The 19,915-nt window shown below is 43.3% G+C and overlaps 1 protein-coding gene across 4 annotated transcripts in view; it reads left to right on the top strand.

Moving 5' to 3' along the window:
- Nucleotides 1-2,628: 2,628 nt before the first annotated feature.
- The window catches only part of KCNC1 (potassium voltage-gated channel subfamily C member 1), a 130,242-nt gene continuing 112,955 nt past the window's right edge, over nt 2,629-19,915 (top strand). For all 4 annotated transcript variants that reach the window (XM_040608275.1, XM_040608274.1, XM_040608273.1 and 1 more), the window contains exon 1: nt 2,629-3,560. In XM_040608275.1, the coding sequence (XP_040464209.1) occupies nt 2,991-3,560 (570 nt within the window). In that variant the 5' untranslated portion in view covers nt 2,629-2,990. The remainder of the gene's footprint in view (nt 3,561-19,915) is intronic.

Below are 19,915 nucleotides of genomic sequence, written 5' to 3'. Positions count from 1 at the left end.
CTTTAAGCTTCAAACATAATGTTATCTTTCATTTTACACACCAAAATATTGTATAAACATCATGTTCCAATTTATATTTCTAAGAGAGCTTCTCACTTCAGCAGCTATCTCACTCCAGATCTCACAGCCCCCGCTTGCCTATCAGCCTCTGATCTGGGGCCCTCTCGTGTGTCTTTTGAAATACCCAACTCTTCTGTGTCTACCAACGCTCCTTTATCAATTACAGCCTTAGCATCTTCAAAGAAACCTCACAGATCACTTCACCGTGGCCTCCTCACCTGAGTCCATGAAAACTATCTTTAAACAAACTTTTTCTTCTAACATACGCTTTCAGATGACCTCTGAGGTCCTGTACCACCCTCCATCAGACGCCCAGACAAGGGAAACTAAAACTGCTAAAGGTAGGGGAACTAGAACAGAAGCTGTGAGGTATCCCTTTCACCCCCACAGTCACCTTAGATCCCAATACTGAAATTCCTAAAGAGGAATCACTGGTGTGGGGTAAGGTAACACGGGAAGCAGGAACTAATGAGCTGGGAAAGAGCTTGTAGATGTGACCAGTGGGACCCACTGGCCTGGGATTCACACCCAGGTCCTTAAACCTCTTTCCAGGGTCACCTGCCTTCCTCAGCCTTTGTAACTCTCAGAACCTACCCTGCGGTGTTTTCCCATTGATCCCCGATCTATCGCTATCAAAAGTAGTGCCTTACAATAATTACAATATAATTATCACTTGTATTATTTCTGCCAATGAGTCATCACCCTCTTTTCCTTTCTTAATACCAGGCTTGGGTTCACAGACCTCCCCTTTTCTCCTTTGTGCCTTCTGTCTGGCAATCCTGAAGGATTTTAGATAGCATTTCTGTGCCTGTGATTCTCAGATTTCTCCCTCTGCCACCAGCCTTTTTGCCCCCATCCAACCCCACTCCTCAGGTGGCTGTCTGCCCCCTCTTCCTGCAGTTTTTGATACCAGTTTATGCCAGGTGAAGTGCAGCGTTGCCCTGGTTTAGCCTCACTTTCCCTTTTCTCTTCCATTGCTGACAGCAGTAACATGCTCCCCATTTCCACTATCTTTTCTCCCCTTTGCCACGAGTCACACACCAGCAGCACCCAGCTCCTGGGCCTTCCTTCTACCCCACTCCCTGCTAGATGAGTTTGTCATCGTTTTCACAGGCAAATCTGCTATTCAGGCCTCTTTGGTACATCCCGCCACAACTACTGTTCTCTTCTCTGCATCCCAAACATTCAACATTACTTTGCAAGCCAAGGAAGCTTTGGAAGGCCAAACACCTCCTCTCACAAACCCAACCACACCACTCTCTCCTTGGCAGCCCTCCACTTGTTCTTCACCTGCTGTTCGGGCACATCCAAATCTCTGTCCTCCTTCAAGGCTCCGCCTAAGTGCATTCCCCTGATCCACACTCTTCTGTTGAGCAACACGTTATTCCCACTGTTTCTGTGCTCCAGCAGCCATATACCTTTCACTCAGGTGTTTCTCCACCTCATCCGCTCATCGTGACATGACCTCCTATGATTCATCCAAGACAGCTCAGCTTTCCAAGCTCTTTCATAAGCCCACTCCTCCCAAGATGTTGGCAGCAACAAAATAAAGAACATGTCTACATACCTCTGTTCCTTCCCTTCCACACAACTGTCTCCCTGCTGTTCTTTGAGCTCCTCGCAGGGCAGGAACCGGTCTTTGCATAGACACAAAACTTCCCTTGGCGTTCCTTGTGAATTAATGAGAATAAAAAAAGAATGAACAACACAAACGCAAGCTGCAGCCTCCTACCGACCCAGGTAGGTGTCAGGGAAGCGACAAGAGAACAGTGGGAACAAACAGAAAAAAAGATGGAGACACGAAGCAGGTGCGTGGGGCCACGTCCAGGCGCTGTAAGAAGCGCAGCCCCCGGGCACCCGGCTGCGGGCACGGGGGATCCGTGCCCGGGGCGGGCTGGCACGCTGCCCTGCAGGGGGGCCCAGCCCGCGAGGGACGGAAGCGCCGCGACCGGCCGCCACAGCGCGGGCGAGGGGCAGCACCGGCGAACGCGAGGCCTCCGGCGGGGCACCTTCGGCGGGGACGGGAGGAGGCCGGTGGCGGGGTAAGCGAGCGGAGGGGAGGGCGCTCCCCCGCCAGCCGGGGGTACCGGGACAGGGCGCCCCGTCCGGCACCGGTAACAGGGGCGGGAGCCGGGGCCGGCGCCCTCGGGGCGCGGGCGGCGCTAGGACCCGGCGAGCGGCGGCGGGGCGGGAGCGCGCGCCTGCGCGGCGCTGCCCGGTGAGCGGGCGGGCTGCACCGAGCCGCCCGGCAGCGGCGGCGGCAGCGGGCGGAGCAGCGGCAGCGCGGCGGGTCCCGCCGCCTGCACCGGCAGCGCTCCCCGCACCCGCCCCCGGCCCGGCGGCAGCGCGGCGAGGCGGGAGGGCGGCGCTGTCCGTTCAGCACCGCCGCCGAGGCGCGGGCACAGCCCGGCCGTACCCGGGGGGCTGCAGCCGGCACCGGCGCCCCCCGCCTGCAGCGCGGCGCCCCCGCAGCCCCAGCACCTGCGGGCAGCGCCGGGGACGCGATTTTTCCTCCCCCCACCCCCACCGCCCCCTTTTTTTTTTTTTTTTTTTTTTTTTCCTCGGTGCTTTTGGCCACGTCCAACCAGGGAAGGGCCCTCCCCCTCCGGCACGTCCCCGCGCCCCGCACCGCAGCGCCCGCACTCCCGGGGCATGGCCCCCCCTGCCCCTGCCCCTCCGCCGCGGCTGCAGCTACCGCGGCCCCCCAGCGCCTGACTTCGGCCGGCGGCGGCGCAGCGCCGGGAGCCACCGGCACCCGCCTCCCTCGGCGCGGCCCCCGGGGAGCGGGGCTGGCCGGATCCCTTCCCCCCGCGGGCCCGCATCGGGGCTCGGGTTAGGCACCGGCTGCCGCCGAGCAGCCGTCCCTTGCCGGGCTTGCCGCCTGCCGTGCTTGCTTGGATGAGTCTGCGACATGCCTAATAAGAGACGAGATGGGCCAGGGCGACGAGAGCGACCGCATTGTGATCAACGTGGGAGGGACTAGGCACCAGACTTACCGCAGCACCCTGCGCACCCTGCCCGGCACTCGGCTGGCCTGGATCGCCGAACCCGATGCCCACAGCCACTTCGACTATGACCCCCGCACGGATGAGTTTTTCTTTGACCGGCACCCGGGCGTCTTCGCCCACATCCTGAATTACTACCGCACGGGCAAGCTGCACTGCCCCGCGGACGTGTGCGGGCCCCTGTATGAGGAGGAGCTGGCCTTCTGGGGCATCGATGAGACCGATGTGGAGCCCTGCTGTTGGATGACCTACCGGCAGCACCGCGACGCCGAAGAGGCTCTGGACAGCTTTGGTGGGGCGCCCCTGGATAGCAGTGCTGAGGACGGAGACATAGATGGCACCGGAGACTCTGGTGATGGTGAAGAGGAGCTGGAGATGACAAAACGACTAGCACTTAGTGACTCCCCAGATGGCAGGTCTGGGGGCTTCTGGAGACGGTGGCAGCCCCGCATCTGGGCGCTCTTTGAGGATCCCTACTCCTCCAGATATGCAAGGGTAAGCTATGCAATCGGCACCCTCATCAAAACACTCGAGCCTCCCTTCAGTCCTGCTTCCTCACAGCATCGTCAGGGTTACCTCCACTGTCAGAGCAGAGCAGCCATCCATGTGTGTGGCCATACAAAAATCATGCGTGGGCCATGGGGACATAACTCACACTCTCAAGCGGGTCCCATGCATGGGGCACGAGTGGACACGGAGGCATGAGCTCGTGTGCTCATGTATGGGCTTCCAGAGACCCTTATTTTCTAACAGGCTCCCAAAACCCCATAGCCTGGGGCAGGGTCCCAGGCACAGGCCAGAGAGATCTCCATTATACCAGGTAATTTCCCTCCATGCACAGATTTTTACAGTCAGTCACCCCCCAGTACACTTTGTCCAGCCCTCTTATGAGCTAACGGTTCTCTCCCCTTTATGAGATGGAGAAAGGACCACGGGAGCAGGCAGTCCCTGGGGGACGAGGGGATTTAGAGAGTTTCTCAGCCTGGACTGGAAAGGGAGTGTGTTCCTTTCTCTTTTCTCATATGTACCTTGTTAAATATTTATGTTCATGCTTCTCTCTCTGAGAATGGGTAATTCAGTTTCTCACTTACCCCCTCACTCCGTCTTTTCCCTTGAGGGAAATGCAAAGTATTAATCAGAGGAGAGGGTTCATTCATGTAGAAGGGACACAGTTCGACAGGTTTCTTGCCTGGCTACTGAAGGACAGCTCCTCCTCTCCTGGTTCCTGCGGTTGTTTTGGAAAGGGAATGCACTCTGGTGCAGTTCACGGCATAGCTGTGGATAAAGATGGTCTTAGTCACCCGACTCCTCCAAGCAGGTACCTTACATGCTATTACATATGAGGATAATTACATTAATTAGGGCATGATTCTGCTCCTGAAGTAAAAAACAAAGAAAACCTTTACTTCAGGAACAGCAGCAGGATTAACCCCTAAGATACCCATATTGACAGGCAGGAACAGATGAAGGATGGTGCCTTTGCAAAGAAATTGGTTTGGATAGGTTTTACTCCTCTCTCTTAGATGTACCTTTGCTACAGTATAATTGCTGCCAGCCCTCGGTAGGGATGAATGGTGCTTTGGTGTGGGAGGATGATCAGTGTTCCTGAGGAGGATCAAAGAACCGAGATCAGATTAGGGAGCAAACTGGACAGGTGGAGGAAGGAGAGGTGGAAATGCAAGGAACAGGGACAGGGAAGCTGGTCATGCATGAATGGGTGGTGGAACAGCAGCTGCTGGAGGCTTTCCGTCTGAGCAGAGATCTCTAGCAGGGAGATGCCAGGTCTGCAGACAATGAATGGGGAAAGCTGGAGCAGAGCCTGGAGTTATATACTGGTGCATTTCTAAAGAGTCTTGTTTGCACACCCTTTGGAGACTTCCTCCCTGAACAAAGAAGTTAATATTTTAAATGAATTCCTTTAAACAGCATGGGAGCTAAAGGAATAATAAAATATTTACCCTGAGATGAAAGGATGATGCTGTTGAATTGCAGCTTTCACATCCCTGATTTCTGCCAAGGGAACATGGAAATGGAGAAGTAAGGCTGGAGGGTATCCTTCAAAAGGCTCAGTTAGCTTCCTTTAATCAAGCCCAGTATCAGCAGGTGTTGATCTGAATAGACCTCTCTGGTGCTCAGGAATCTGTCAGTAAAATACATTTAAAGTCAAAGCAATGTTCTTGTCCAAGATTTTGTGGAATGGTCCAAAAGCCAAATGGATGATGCTGTCCCAGTGAAAAGGATAGAGAGGCTAAAACACCCTTTTCCTTGGAAGCACTAAGATATTTTAGGTTGGAGGCCAAAATCTGTGACCAATATTAAGAGTCTTTGTGATGTACAAGCTGGAATTCTAGGAGGATATGTCTAACTCTCTCTGGGCATTTTCGTTAAGGAATAGGCATTTTATAAAGTGATCTGGGTTTGGTGGGGTATTTTTTGGCAGTGGATGTTATACCATTTGTACACAATTACATGTGCACAGCTGGTAGAATTCAATCCCTGATTTACCTCTAACTTGTTCTTTCCTTAAAGGATTGTTAAACTAGAGACATGAATTCTGGGCAAAGTTGAAGTGTATACTGAATATTTCATGGGTTAAATATGGTTCTTTAACTTGTATCTGTGGAGACGTAGGCCATATGCATTAATATTTTGCATGAAGGAAGATGGCTTTCATCATGAACACATGCACAACACTGTCCATTAAGAAGACATTATAAGACACTTAACATTTTCTAATAAAAGCCATATGTTATGGTTATGGATGTAAAAAGAGATGGGAGTTTGATTTATGCGCCTGTAACCTAACACAGACACTGCAAAAAGACCTCAAACTCACAATAGCTAATTTACAGCAAAAGAATTGATAGCATCATTAACAAGCGAATAGCATATTAAAGCAATCATTAATAGAGTCAGGCAACAAATCCACTGTTACCTCACTTTTAATTGTGTATTGCAGTCATGCAAAAATTTAAACTCACATTGCCATTTTGTCAAAAAAAAAAATCACAAAATTTTGTCATCCTAACTGGATCTCAGACTTCTAGTAATGGTGGTTATTATATATGTGTTTGGGGTTTACAGACGGCAGCAAAATGTATGTAAAAATAACATTTTAATGTAAGCATCGGTTTACATAACCAACAGACTGTTACACTTGGGGGCAAGTAAACAGAGTACAGTATGTGAATATTAAGATTAAATGAAAACCTGCATATCTGAATAAAGCAAGATTTCTCTGGACTATATCTGGTCCGCTAATTCAGTGAATGTTTAGGAACCATCTATGGAAAGCTCAGCATTTCTTAAATCTAGCCATTCTTAGAGCACTTTGATGGGCACTGTTAACAAATACAAGTACATTTGACTGTTTTGCTTCACCTGCACCTAACTCACACTAAATGACATCAGATCTCATTGTAGGTGGCCCAGGAAGACTGGAAGAGCATTTGTGTATGTCAGGCAAAATCAGCTACATCTGCAAATTTTATCTATTTCTAAACCTACCTTGATAAAGCATAAGCTCCCAGTCACTACTCATTTGTCTTTAGGTGCAACATAGTCTACAGTTTCTTGTTAAAACAATAGTGGCTGATTTTAATAAAATTCTAGTTTTCTAAACACTTAATTTATTTAATAAGGTAGTTCTTTCTAAAAAGATGAATCACTTTCAAAAATTGCATGGTCTTCTAAACCTGTAATAAGAAAAGGTAGCTTGTTTCAAATCCCAGATTGCCTTAGACACCTGCCTTTAGGAAGATAAATCCATGTCGCACTTCTCTGTAACTTAAAGAATTCACATTTGCATGACAGAGGCAAAGGCTGGGACCTGGAGGTCCAAACAGAGTAACAGATAAGGTGAAAAAGATCAGATTTACAGAGATACTGGCTGCAAACGTAGACAGACAGGCATCCAGGTGGATTTTCAAAAACATCTGATCAGGCAGCTAAATATCACTGCATGTCAATGGATGTTGTGCACCTAAATCAGTGAGATGTTTCTTTAAAGCTTATTAGAACTGTCTTTTTTGCACCATCAGGCAGCTGTGTAAAATTATTTTTCATAAGTAGACACAAAGGGGGAAACAGCTACAGATACACTAAAGCAGCGTATCTGAGAGTTACGCTGTAATAGAGTTCCTGCCTCCTGCACTCATTAGACTTCATAGGACCCTCAGTACACAAACGTGTGAAAAATATTTTCTAAGCATCCTCTCTCCTTTACGTTTATGTCTGGTCATGCTGTTCTTACACTAGCAAAGCTCCAGCTGACTTTCTGGGGAATTTGGCCTGCAGGTATCTAACATCTTTACCCCTTCCTCCTCCTCCTCCCCAGCAGGGTAAGGTTGTGTTTGTGTTAATTCATGCTAGGTTAGTCAGTGTGGGGGAACTAGGAGCTTTCAGCTGAGATTCTGCGCTAGTGCTCACATTCAAATTGGACAGTTAAGCTTCATTAGCGAACCCTCAAGAAAGCTTCTGTAGTCCTTCCAAATAAACATTTTTACAATTTTTAAATAAAAAAGCTGGTTGGGGTCCTATGGAAAGTCCTCAACAGCTTGATTTGCCATCCTGGCATACACTATATAGCTCTGATCTGAAAAAGGAAAGGCAAAACTCTCGCTCCCCCTTCCCTCATCTTCTCCCTTCACATCCTGCAGAAGAATCTGCTTTCCTCAGTGGGTGATTTTTGAAGGACAAGTTCCTGACACTGAGAAGGAGATAGGAAAAAGGATAGCGGGGAAGAGATGAGAAAAAAGGTATTCCCCAGGGATTTCTTCCAGCTTGCTTCTGTACATTCAAGAGCATTTCAACCTCGCTGTGTTCATTTAAATCGATTTTTCTCTATATGTAGGTACAAGAAGGCTTATGGGATCCTGGTTCTTGAATAAGCATACCGTCTCAAGGCTGAGAGGGTGGTGGGATGATTTCTGCTCATCCTTTACCCTGACCCAGTACAGCTAAGCTCAGGAATTGGGGAAAGTATCAGGGAGTGGGAACAGACACTTGTCACCCTTCACAGGGGGAGCTTACTCTGCAGCCATCTGATATGGGATGCACTTTGCAGAGGAGTGCTCCATGGAGAGTGCTCCAGGAGCTCCCGCCGAGCGCAAGCAGATAGGGAGAGAATGGAGGAGAGCTGCCCCACACATCTTCCTCCACCCACAGCACGCCTCTCCCCAGGGACAGATTTCATCAAAGGGGCCCTGATGGAGCTGCCCTCCCACCTTGGGCCTTTCTGCAATGTCTCCCCTGCAGAGGCACATCTCATCCTGCACTGAAGCTGGCTGCAGTAATTCTTGCCATATACTTTGACAATTAACGAGACAGCCTAATTTTAACTGCACACTGCATTACAGTTCTGGAAAAATGAGAATCTTTCCACATTAAATGAAGTTTCCCCTGCACTTGTAGTATAATGGAATTACAGACAGACTTCTATTAACTACCATTCATTATTGATACAGTTCCTAAAATTCCCATTTTATTCCTATTTTCTCCCATCAAGGGACATGTTACTGCAAATCCTTATATAACCCATTAATACGCATGGTATGGTCTACTCTGCGTCCTGCCCAAAGGAGCCTTTGCAATGCCAGCTAGCAAATGTGCACCACTCACAGCAAGTCCCACGTTCAGTCCCTATCAAATGAGCCAAGGTGGGAGCAGGCACACTCAAAAATAACTCCTGGGAATTTTCCCTCTGACCTCAGAGGTAATATATTTTAAAACCGCCACCAAAAAAAAAAAAAAAAAAAGCACCAAAAAAAGCAGCCATGCAGAATTATGACTTCACTGGTTTCAGTTGCTCAGAAACACATAGGAAAATACGCTGTCTACCCAGAACATTTTACAATCTCTTTGAAGTCACAACCTTACAAGGAGATGAGAGGGTTGATGTTATCTACCTGACAAATCTATGGCTGGCTAGTACAGACTTAGCAGTTTTAATTCAAGGAAGGGTTTTTTTAATCCATTTGCCTATTTCCAATTTTATTTCTATTATTCTAAAACCTTAAAAAAGAACAGCATCTGTTGCCATTTTAATTTTTTTTTAAATCTTACTTAATTTTAATGTTTCTAGGTTACAAAATTTACTTGATTTAGCCGAGGCTATGATTGTATGGATCATACCATCATACGCATACACATATACATGCCTTCCTATCACTGCCACCTCCTACGATGCTGAGTGGGACTTCCATATGAGGAAGGACTTCAAATTTAAACCATCCCAAAATACCTCTGAAAATGTAACCGTGGTGCCACTGAAATCAATATGAATTTAGTGACTGCTTTCAGTATGATATTTGGTCCCTTCTCCCTTTAATCCATCCTTATGTGCCTTCAGTTATTTTCTTTCCCCTTCTCCTGACATTTGCTATTTTAGTTTTGGTTAGGGGGAAAAAAGCAACAAAATACTGGTATTCTCTGTTGGTATATCATGAGACAAAGGATAAAAAGATCTGTGGATCAATTATAGTATTTCTACTTTAGAACTGCTCACAAAAATGTGACATATTAGACTATACCTAGAAAAACTATTTTTCCATCTTCTTTTCCCTTCTGCTGTGCAGTCTAGTATTCAATGGTATTCATCCTTCTTATTTGTAAAAATACGTGACTGATCTGTGTATATTTATGGTAGTACTTGAGTAAAGCCTATGCATATTGCCTTTCTTTTAACATAAGGAGAGATGTTAGCAAATCAGCAAGAGAGGGCCCAGCCTTACTGTTACTGAAATTCAGTGCCAAAATTACTACCAACTCCAGGGCTAGAAATGAATTTTCCTGCAGTATGGTTCAGGGTAACAGACTAATTGCAGTCTACTGCTTTCTTAATAGCTGCATTGCATATTTCCATTCCAAACCACTGAAGTGCCACAGATCTTGGTAATTTATTAGCTACGTATGTATTCAAATACATATTTTCATAATAATTTAAAGACATGAGCATCTTTAGCACACTGCATCAAAACAAAGTTCTAATACTGACAAAGCTCTTCATGATCTTACTGGCATTTTTTGCTGCAAAGGACTATAGAATACATCCCTATTCAAACCACATGACTTCAATTAATGTTCAACCAAATCACATCCAAGCGCTGCATTTCATAATCAAAAGGGCAAACAGGGGTATTGAGACTGAGAAATTAGGCCCCTAATTGACAATCAAGTGCACCATTCTCTCTCATGCAAATACAGATGGCAAAACTGCGTTTCCATTTTATATAGGCTTGATTTTATGAAATTTCACTGCATTCTTGGGGAATAAGACTAACAGAACAGCCATTTTGTTAGCTTTGCAATTGTATTACAATTAGCTTCTCAGTCACTATGTGCTGCATTTGATCTGAGGAAGGAACAGTATCAGAAGGCTGACTTGGCTTTCTCTACTGAATATTGCATTACATAAATATGTGATTCACTCCAAACGGTACACAGGAGTGTTGGATCGGATGATATCAGAGAAATCTATGAATCTATAGAGAACCACTCCCTCCTCCTGGAATATAAACTGAATGCTGTCATTTCTAGAATAATTCTTACATCTCTTTCCTGTGCTCAGTAAGGATGCAGATTTTACTGTCTTCACTCCTACTCTTGTAGCAATAGCTTACTCCAGGAACATCCCCCTTTCCTTAAGGCTGAGAGCAGGGTACTACCCAACACAGGTAAAGGTGAAAGGACCAGACCCTAATTGATTTTCATTGCTTTCAGATATGATTTATAAGATATAATGGGGTCTCTAATAAATCAGGCTATACAAATTATGAATAAATCTCAGTCCAAGGCTTTTTTGCAGTGATTGCTTATGATATAAGACCCTTTAATGACAGGAAGTTAAAATTGCATTTTAACGGCTCTTTGTAAATGCAATAAATCTCTGATTTCAGTGCACTGCAGCCAGCCAGCAATGTGTGTGTGCTGCACATGAGCTACCAACACAGGCACACACTGCTGGCACACGCTTACGTAATTATGTTGATACTTCAGGAGCAGCAGTAAATCTTAGTGCTGTGAGATTTACTTTGAGAAAATGTTCAGTCAAGACCGTTGTGGTGTTGTGACCCCATGAAATGGTTGAAAATAGCCTACTGGCTTTTGACTTGAAAATCTGGGAAAGAATGTCCCCTTGAAGAAGCAGCAAAATGGATTGTTTGGTTTAAATAACAAAGGCAAAACCTATTCCTGCTGAGTCTTACAGTTTCCCAGATAAAATACAAGTTAAAACAAGCCTTTTGGTCTGCGCAACCAAACCAAATCCATCTTCTTTCCTGAAATTCCTGGATCATCTATTCAGCATTCACAAAAAAAAAAAAACAAACTTACACAAATACACCTACAGGGTAATAGCTCCTTGTTTCAACTGCAGCAGAATCCCTATTGCTGCCCACCTTTGCCCTCCAAAACCCACATTATAAAATTACCTGCATTACCTATTCAAATACAGAAAGATCTCGTCAGATCAGGTTACTTATTATTTGACATGCCTCAGAAATTCAGCTGCAGATTTCGCTTTGAAAATTCATTCCAACAACCCTGTTCTATATTTCAGTTTGGATTCTTCCAGTCTTCATTATGCCAGATCAACTGACAGGTAATAGATGGTGGAGGCCAGCTTTGTGATTTGTCCAGTTTTTAATTACATGATAATCTTCAATGACAGTGTTTCTAATTTGATAAGAGATTGGGAAAAAAAATGAATAGGGAGGAACTCCTAAAAATGCCGAGCACCTACAACCTCCAGCAGAAGGGAGGTCATGTCTTACAGCAGAAAAGGACATAGGCAAGGAGTCAAGAGACTGACCATAAAATCCCACCCCACCTCATAAGGCCACTGCCACAGCTACCACTGATTTGAGTGCGATCCAGCCAGGGACCCAGGCAGACCTGTTTCAGGCAAAATTTTTCAGGACAAGGACAATTGTATAATTGCCACAACACTCAACGCAAAAGGGCTTGCCTTCACAGCAGCCTCTGATCTCTACTCTAAAAACAAGATGACATGATATCAGCCACATCGTGCTATTCCCATTTCTTTTTTTAGCACGGATCTCCCCATTGCTTCTAGTGTGGAGTTTTGCAAGAAATCTAGTGACAGTACGTCTTAGCACTTCTTGGGAATGTGTCCCGCATAATGCAGAACTGATTTTAACTCAGGCTTTTTCAGTAAAGCACTTGTAAGGACAAACCAAGAACAACCTAACCGTGCTATGACAGCTCAACCAATACCAGACTTAGTCAGTGGCTGGGGGTGGTGTTTGGTTTTCTTTTTTGGGGACTGTAGCAGATCAGCTTAGATCTGAATTTTGCTTAAGCAATATTGAAATGTAGTGTTCAGCTGATAGGAGTTCAGTGTTTATCCTACCAAGAAGTCCCAAAGATGCTAGTGATTTTTATTAAAGACCTAATGTAAATTTCAAAACTGTATACATTACTTGAAATGTTAGTTTTGTCTAAGCAGCAGGAAATCAATAGTGCAAAAGTGCATTCATTGCTCTAAAGAAAACACCTTTTGGAGAACCTGCTTTGCTAAGAAAAGCAGCTCTGTTTACCTCATTAGTGTCAGTGACATGGACTAAAGGGAAATGAAAAGTCTGAAATTCAATAGCAATTCTGTAGCATCTTCAACTCCAAACCACAAATTTATCTTCACATATATACTATCATGAGACAGCAACTCCTAAAGCTGCACATATACAGTACTCAAAGGGTATCTTGGCTAGGACAGCAGGGTAAGCCTTTGCTTTTATTAGGTGCTTTTTAACATTCATTCAGAACAACCCACACATGTCCAAAGAAATATACACAGACCTACATGGTGTGAATTTACTAGAAAGCAAAAAACCAAACCAAACCAAAAACTCAAAACCAACCAAACAAAAAACCAAACAAAACCCCCCAAATCTGAGATTTAGACATGATTGCAAGCAACGGAATTAATGCAGCTTATCAAGCAAACATTTGTTAGCAGATCTGACTAAAGTCGTTATTTGTGCACCCTACTTGCTTGCATATGTTAGCTCTGAAGAATCCTCTCAGGGGTTTCAGCTAGCATCTACAGCATGCCAGTAGTACAAAGGCAGGCCATATTCATATAGCTCAGCAAATGAACATTTGTGATAGCACAAGCATATGAACAAGCCGTTATATTAGCTCATTAAGCCACGTCATTTGGGTATGCTTCAGCCCTCCTCATTTTCTATGAAATTCACTGTGTGTGGAACCATACAAGATATTTCATCTTAGTATGTCATTTTCAAAAGAGGAAAACAGCTTTTCTCAGGTTACCGGCTTTGCATTTTTTTGTCTCTCCCTTACTACGCCATTATTGCAGTAACTAGCACAACAGGGGTATAATCCCTGTTGACACCTCTAAATGCTATTACCATAAAACCAGCAAGTTAACAGTAAGCATCTCTGGTAAGAATTTACACTCAGATGTAGTGTTTCCCAAGCCAACCTGGACTGGAGCAGATCATCACCTAAAGCTATGATTATTCAAAAGGTGCGGTATAGGTATGAACAGTGCCAGCCAGTGCAGACAGCCGGGCTGGGCACCCACCATCTCTCCATCACTCCTGTGTCACGGAAATCTAGCAGTCAGTTCCCACATCCTTATTTCTGAGGCCAGACTCATGAAAGGATGTAGCCACGTGAGTTCAAACTTACAACTCCCAAAACACTAACCCTGCAGATGTGATTTTTTTAAAATGCAGATTAAAATTTCCCAGTGCTTACAGTATTGTTTCTGCCTCTACCCAGAACTGCTTTAGTATTGTTGGCAACTGCCTTATATCAAAGCCTTGTTAATGCCCATAATTTTTCTTCACTGACAGGCACAATCCTTTAAATGTACTTCCCAAATACACACTGAATATAAGCTGTTTTCAAAAATGTGCTAAAATGAAAACAAGATATCAGTCGTGTGAAAAAGTTCCCCCAATGCAATAACCCAGTGGCTACAGGTTTTTTGCTTAGAATGTGAAATTTCAGGCTTAGTACCTTCCTCCAAATGCTGAATTTCAAATTTTCATCTGTCTCTGCTCAAGAGACTTCCCGACTTCAGACGGCTGCATAATCCAGGCAGTTAGTGAAGTCGATCTAGTTTGCATGGCATGAAGAATTCACGAACGAACATACTGGGTACATGGCAAAGCAGCATTTCCCAGCAACGTGCAACTAAGAAGCTGTTCCTGTGTGGCAGTTCTGGGCTACTGAATTCAGCAAGATTAATAGCAGAAAACTATACACATATATATGTGCACATATAAAAAACTATATATATTTATATATATATACATGTATGTATGTAGTGACAATGTCAGAAACAGCGTCACTTTAGTGTGTGACAACGCTACTTTGGTTTTTTCAACCACACACTAGTTCAAAGCCAGTTCCTCTTAAGAAATAACCATATGTCATCATCATACAGTTGACTCCAGGATAAGCCACGTGCAATGATTTAGTAATCTCTGTGCAGCTGCTTTGTAGAAGGAATGTACAAAATGCACAAAGAAGTACGAGATGATACACAGAAGACAGGAGTTTTTCACCCCAGAGCCTGAGCTGTTCCGCCAAAACTGAAAAGTGAGTTCCCAAGTCAGCGTAAGGACACATCTCACAATTTGTTTTGAAAAGACTTAATTTCCCAGGGCTACTAATCTGTCACCTTTCAGGCATGCCATATAAGTATAGGCATTCTTAAAATCTTTGAAGGCTGCCTTTTCATCAATATTTTAACATAAACATTATTTTAATTTAAATGGAAATTGATCACTTACATTTTATTTCTTTTTAATAAAAATGCATTATCACCATTAAAGGAAAGCGATCTCAATTAAACTACTGCCAGGATAAATTTAACTTGCAAAAGCACTACAACAAGTCTTTGCAGGATTAGGGCACATACGCTTTAGCTCTGGTATTAACAACCAATACAGAAGAGATCAATAAACATTCTAGCTATTATATTCACTGCCTTCATGACACACATAATACCAGCTCAAAATCTTACTGGAAACTGTGCCGGGTATATTGTTAAATATCCCTCTTTATTGTAATTTACCTTATATAGGAGTCTTGCCAGGGGCTCTAATGAAGCAGAGGCAGTTTTACCATCTGTTATCAAATCTTCTCTTGCTATAACAGAAACACAATTATATTAGAATTTAGAAGTGACAAACATTGAAAAAAATATTTTCTTTCATTGTTTAAATAGCTTTGTTGTGCAGTCTAAAAAACAAAACATTAGGACAATAAATAAAAACATTATAAAAACTGATTTAATTAAAAAACAAGACAGCAAAAGAATAGTGATGGAGTTGTTCTACATAGCCACAACACAAAAAGAAGTATAAATAAGAAATCATGTTATGTTCCGCAGCCTTCAGATTTAGCTTTTAATTCAGGGGAACACGTCCTATTTTTATATCCTGCAGAAGAAAAGTAAAAAATCAATGAAAACCCCCTTTGAAATATGAACGTCACTGAAAACGTTAAAAATGCCTCATCTAGGCTATCTAATATAGGACCAAACTGTGGAGTACTTAGGAACCGAACCCTCCTATCCTTCTTTCCATCCTAAGTAAGGACCTGCAGGGTAGAAACTCCGAAGAACTCTACGGTTTAGCTTCACTTATGTGCAGTGGATTAAAAATGAATACTTAATATTTATATGAATCATTGTCAGTGTCAAGTAAGATGAAGCTTATAAAAATAGAACCAAATCAGGGAATGAGTTTTAAGACTCGGTGGGTAAATGCCTCTTTACGTACGGTATTATTTATAGATATTTTTCTAATCTGTTCTGTCATCTTGTCTCTTAAATTATTAGAAAGGAAGAAAGGAGTAACTACAGCAAATGTAGATGAAAGAAATCTTACTGGGAACCGTGGCAGGAATATGAGCAAAAGCCGGGAAGTTTGGAGCTGTGTTCCTAGGCCTCTTGTTCTCTCTCTCTCTCTGTGCTACATGAAAACCATTCCAGCCTATTTCCTAATTAAATATGTACATTTTTTAAAAACTCCTGTCTTGCAACAAGAGGAATAGTGTTTTCAATACTCTGTGTTTGGCATCCAAAAGGCCCACTACTGCATCTGAAAACATGCTGAAAACAAGCTAATCACAAGCAGGTTTTAGACACTGGGCTAACTCTTGTATCTGTGGTCTCTCTAAGCCTTAGACATCTTGCAGTAGCAAAATTCCCCTTTAGCTATAAATGTTGGTCTCACAAAGAAGGTCACAACAGGAATTTCAGCATCAAATCCTGATTTTCATAGCTCCCTTTGAAGTCAGTGGCAGCTGCAGATGGTCTCTTCAAGTTGATCTCCAAAGGTTCTAAGTACTGAAAACTTTTTAAAATGTCAGTTGTGATAGCTTTGTGTCTATTTATCATCATCTGATAAGGAGACTGCCAGTACCAATATCTCCTTGCATCATGAAGGTTCTGTGAGTCTTAACCATTTACGAAAAAACTTTAAAACAAAATATTATTAGATTTTAAACAAATATTCACTATTGAAGTGCAAAACACTCAAGACAATTATGATGAAAGTCACCTTGTAGGAAAATTCAAAGGAAGGGAGCACATTCACAAAGCTTCTGCTGGGTTCTTGCGAATAGGGTAAAGTTACCTTTTGTATGTAGGGATGTGGGGAGGTCATCCTTATTTTCATTCTGCTAGGAGGTGGAGAACTCTGCTATGAGGCAATTAAAGCCGTTTGTCCCCTTATGCAGAGACTCGTATGACGCAACCTCCATCAGACAGAAATTAAAACTGAGTAAAGCAGGCATCTGCTCTCTTCCCTGGATCTGCGTGTTTACAGAATATTGCACAGGGACACTATGCGTCCATAGGCTTTTGTTTTGATCATTCAAATACCGTTTTTATGAGCACCAATGTGAAGTACTTTTTTGTGCTCTCTTCACCCAGGTAGGATTTCAAAGTAGCTGTATGTCTGCTGAGAACACCACACACACTGCTCTTTGATTTTATGATGTTTCTTGCAAATATAAGCTTTTCCTGCTTTTGACTTCAGAAGTAAGGTCTAATTCAGACTAGCAAGAAATTTCATCTAATCTCTTTTTATCCTGATTGTCCTACATCTATTTTAGAAGCAAGATGTACAGGTTTACAGGTGCTAGAACTGCAGTAAATTTAAGCAGAGATCCTAGGCATGAATATTAGAAACAGCAGCTGTTTTGTTCTGGGGTGGGGTTTTTTGGCCACAAGGATATCTGATTGCATTGTTCATCCCAGTAGCCGGCCAGGTTTTATTTTTTATTTAGCAATGCCAGTCTAACAGATGTAATTTCCACTTAGGGTAGCTGTGGGCACATCATTAATTCTAGTAACTGCAAAACTTAGGATGCCCTTTCTGTGGCATCCCTTGCTCCTCACTTTGACAACTTTAGCAAAAGAACAACAACAAAGAGAGATTTCTACTATGACCTTGTACATGACTGTCCAGATTCAGCAGTGGTTTGCTCTAAAGATCTTCCTACAAGAGCTGTAATGTACACAGATAGCAAAGGGCTCAGAAATAAATTCAGAAAAATACAGTAAACAATTCATGTGGGGTAACTACATTCACAAGCCCTGTCCCATGTTTACTGAGAGAGCAGCAGCTGTATTTTGAGAGGCACATCAATAAAGATTTGGATACAAATGGAAAAAAGTACCTTCTCATTCACGACCTGCACTGCATATGATACTAGCTGTAATCAAGAAAAATTTTGAGATGACATGCTGCATAATCCCTGCTAGTGCTCACTGCAAGTGCTTACCACAGTCCTGCTATTAAAATGCCCACATGCCACAAAAATGCCCTTAAGCCAACTCACTAGCCCAAATTATGAATTCTTCTAGTTAACAAAACTCACCACAGGCTTGCAGCTTAGGGCAGAAAACATTTTTTCCTTAAAATACACCTACCTTCATCAAAATGCTAATTAGTCACTTGTGGGTTTGAATCTCCCATTAAGCTGAGGCAGTGATTTTATTTTTTAAACACACACATAGAAAGAGACAACGCAAATATAAGGCCAACATGCATGTCACCAGCCCCTCTTCAACATTTATTCCACAGCCTTATTTGCCCTTCAAATCCAGCTACTTGTGAGGGTTGCAAGGGAGGGAAAAGGTTGATGAATTTTGGGGGGGTTGTGGTTTTGGAAATTTTTAGGGAGTCATCTCACAGTACACAGACTTTTTGGCTAAGAAACAGGTTTTGGAGTATCAACAGTATTATACGGATTCTTCAGTTTCAATCTAGAGCTGGTCAAATAAGTGTAGATATATTTTCTTTTTGGGAAGTAAAGATATTTTTCTCCCATTTTGCCCCCTCCTCCCAAAGGAGCTCTATTCTAAGTTTCTCCCTTCTTTCCATAAGAAAAATCCCAAAGTTTTTCTTTCCCCAGGATTAGTTTCTTTTTCTCCCCTCACACTTATTAATAAAAAAAAGTGAAAAAAATGAAATGGTAGTCAGAAAGAAAGAACAAACCAGCAAAGTTTAAGAGGGAATGACAGAGAGGTAAAAAGCAAAGACTTTTCTGCACAAAAATTTGCTAAAATCTTTAGATCAGGATAAAGCCTTGCTCGTCTGAAGTCTGTAGGACAAATGTGACCGGTTTTGTTGAATGTTTTCAAGGAAAAAAAGGGTCTCTTTTTTTTTTTTTTTTTTTCAAATTGCTTTTATAATTTCCATTATTTAGAAATACTCATCTGCTTGCAGTCTCTTAGCTTGTTTGAGGTGTTTTGGGGTTTTTTTTGTTTTTGTTTTTAAATCAGTTGAGAATAAAAACAGGTTTCCATGTAGATCAGAAAAATACAGTCTTGCTCATGAATTATTTTTTTTTTCAAATGATTCTCAGCCTGGCTCTGTGCTTCTCTAGCCCTTTCTGGACACAAACCCACTCTTCCTTTTAGAAGGATCAACATCTTGTCCTTCTGACTGTTCCCGTTTCACCCAGAGGCTGTGGCACCAATTCTGGTTTTTAAACAACATTTTAATTCTTGTTGGATAACTCATCTGCTGCTCGTAGAGCACAGGGTGCTGTGCAGTGGAGGAACTGCAGTCACCATCACACATGAGATGGACACTCTTTAGGTGGAACTACAGAGAAAGGTGATTCCAATGTAAGCAATGAGGAGGAAAATGCTTGGAGTTGGATGTAGCAACAGTAAATAGGAGAGAGGAGGAGGCTTCAAGAGTTAGAACAAATCACTGGGGAGAGGGAAGTCTCACCCCTCAATGTTCACTAGACATTGAAGAACAAACAGTGTTGGGAACCTGGAAAGGGAATGCAGGATGACAAATCACCAGCCTACTAGCAGGGAAACAAGACTGTCAAGAGCTTCTTGACATCTCAGACTGTGGCAACTTACAGCAAATCTTTTTCCAGCAAGGTGAGAACAACCTATTGACAATAATTCAAATGAGTTAGCAATATGCCAGTACATTCTGCATGTGCAGCCAGCAAGAAAGCAGCCCTCACAAGAGCCCAGAAGAAGGGAATTTGCATTAATAAATTCTGTAGTCAAAAGAGCACATTTTGCTGTTGCGAGCTTGCTGAAGAATAAAAAAGGGTTAGGCTCCACAGAGAAAATCCTCATGTATTACCGTCAGTGCTAGCCCTGGAGAAGCCTTTGCTGTAAGGACATTTGAGGATTTTGGATGGCATGTTCTGATGCACTCAGGTTTTTTCTGTGGCCTGTGAAGGTCAAACACCTTGACAGCTGACACAAGAGCTTGGCAGGAGGAAAAATTAAAAAAAAAAAAGAAGTCCAATCTCATCTCTTTAAGAGCTCTAGGGCAGAGATTTCACTGTTCCAACCTAGCCAAACC

Source organism: Falco naumanni, chromosome 10 (assembly GCF_017639655.2).
Source record: "Falco naumanni isolate bFalNau1 chromosome 10, bFalNau1.pat, whole genome shotgun sequence".
NCBI classification, from domain to species: Eukaryota; Metazoa; Chordata; class Aves; order Falconiformes; family Falconidae; genus Falco; species Falco naumanni.
Note: the sequence above shows the minus strand (reverse complement) of the source record. Positions and strands in the feature narration are given on the sequence as shown.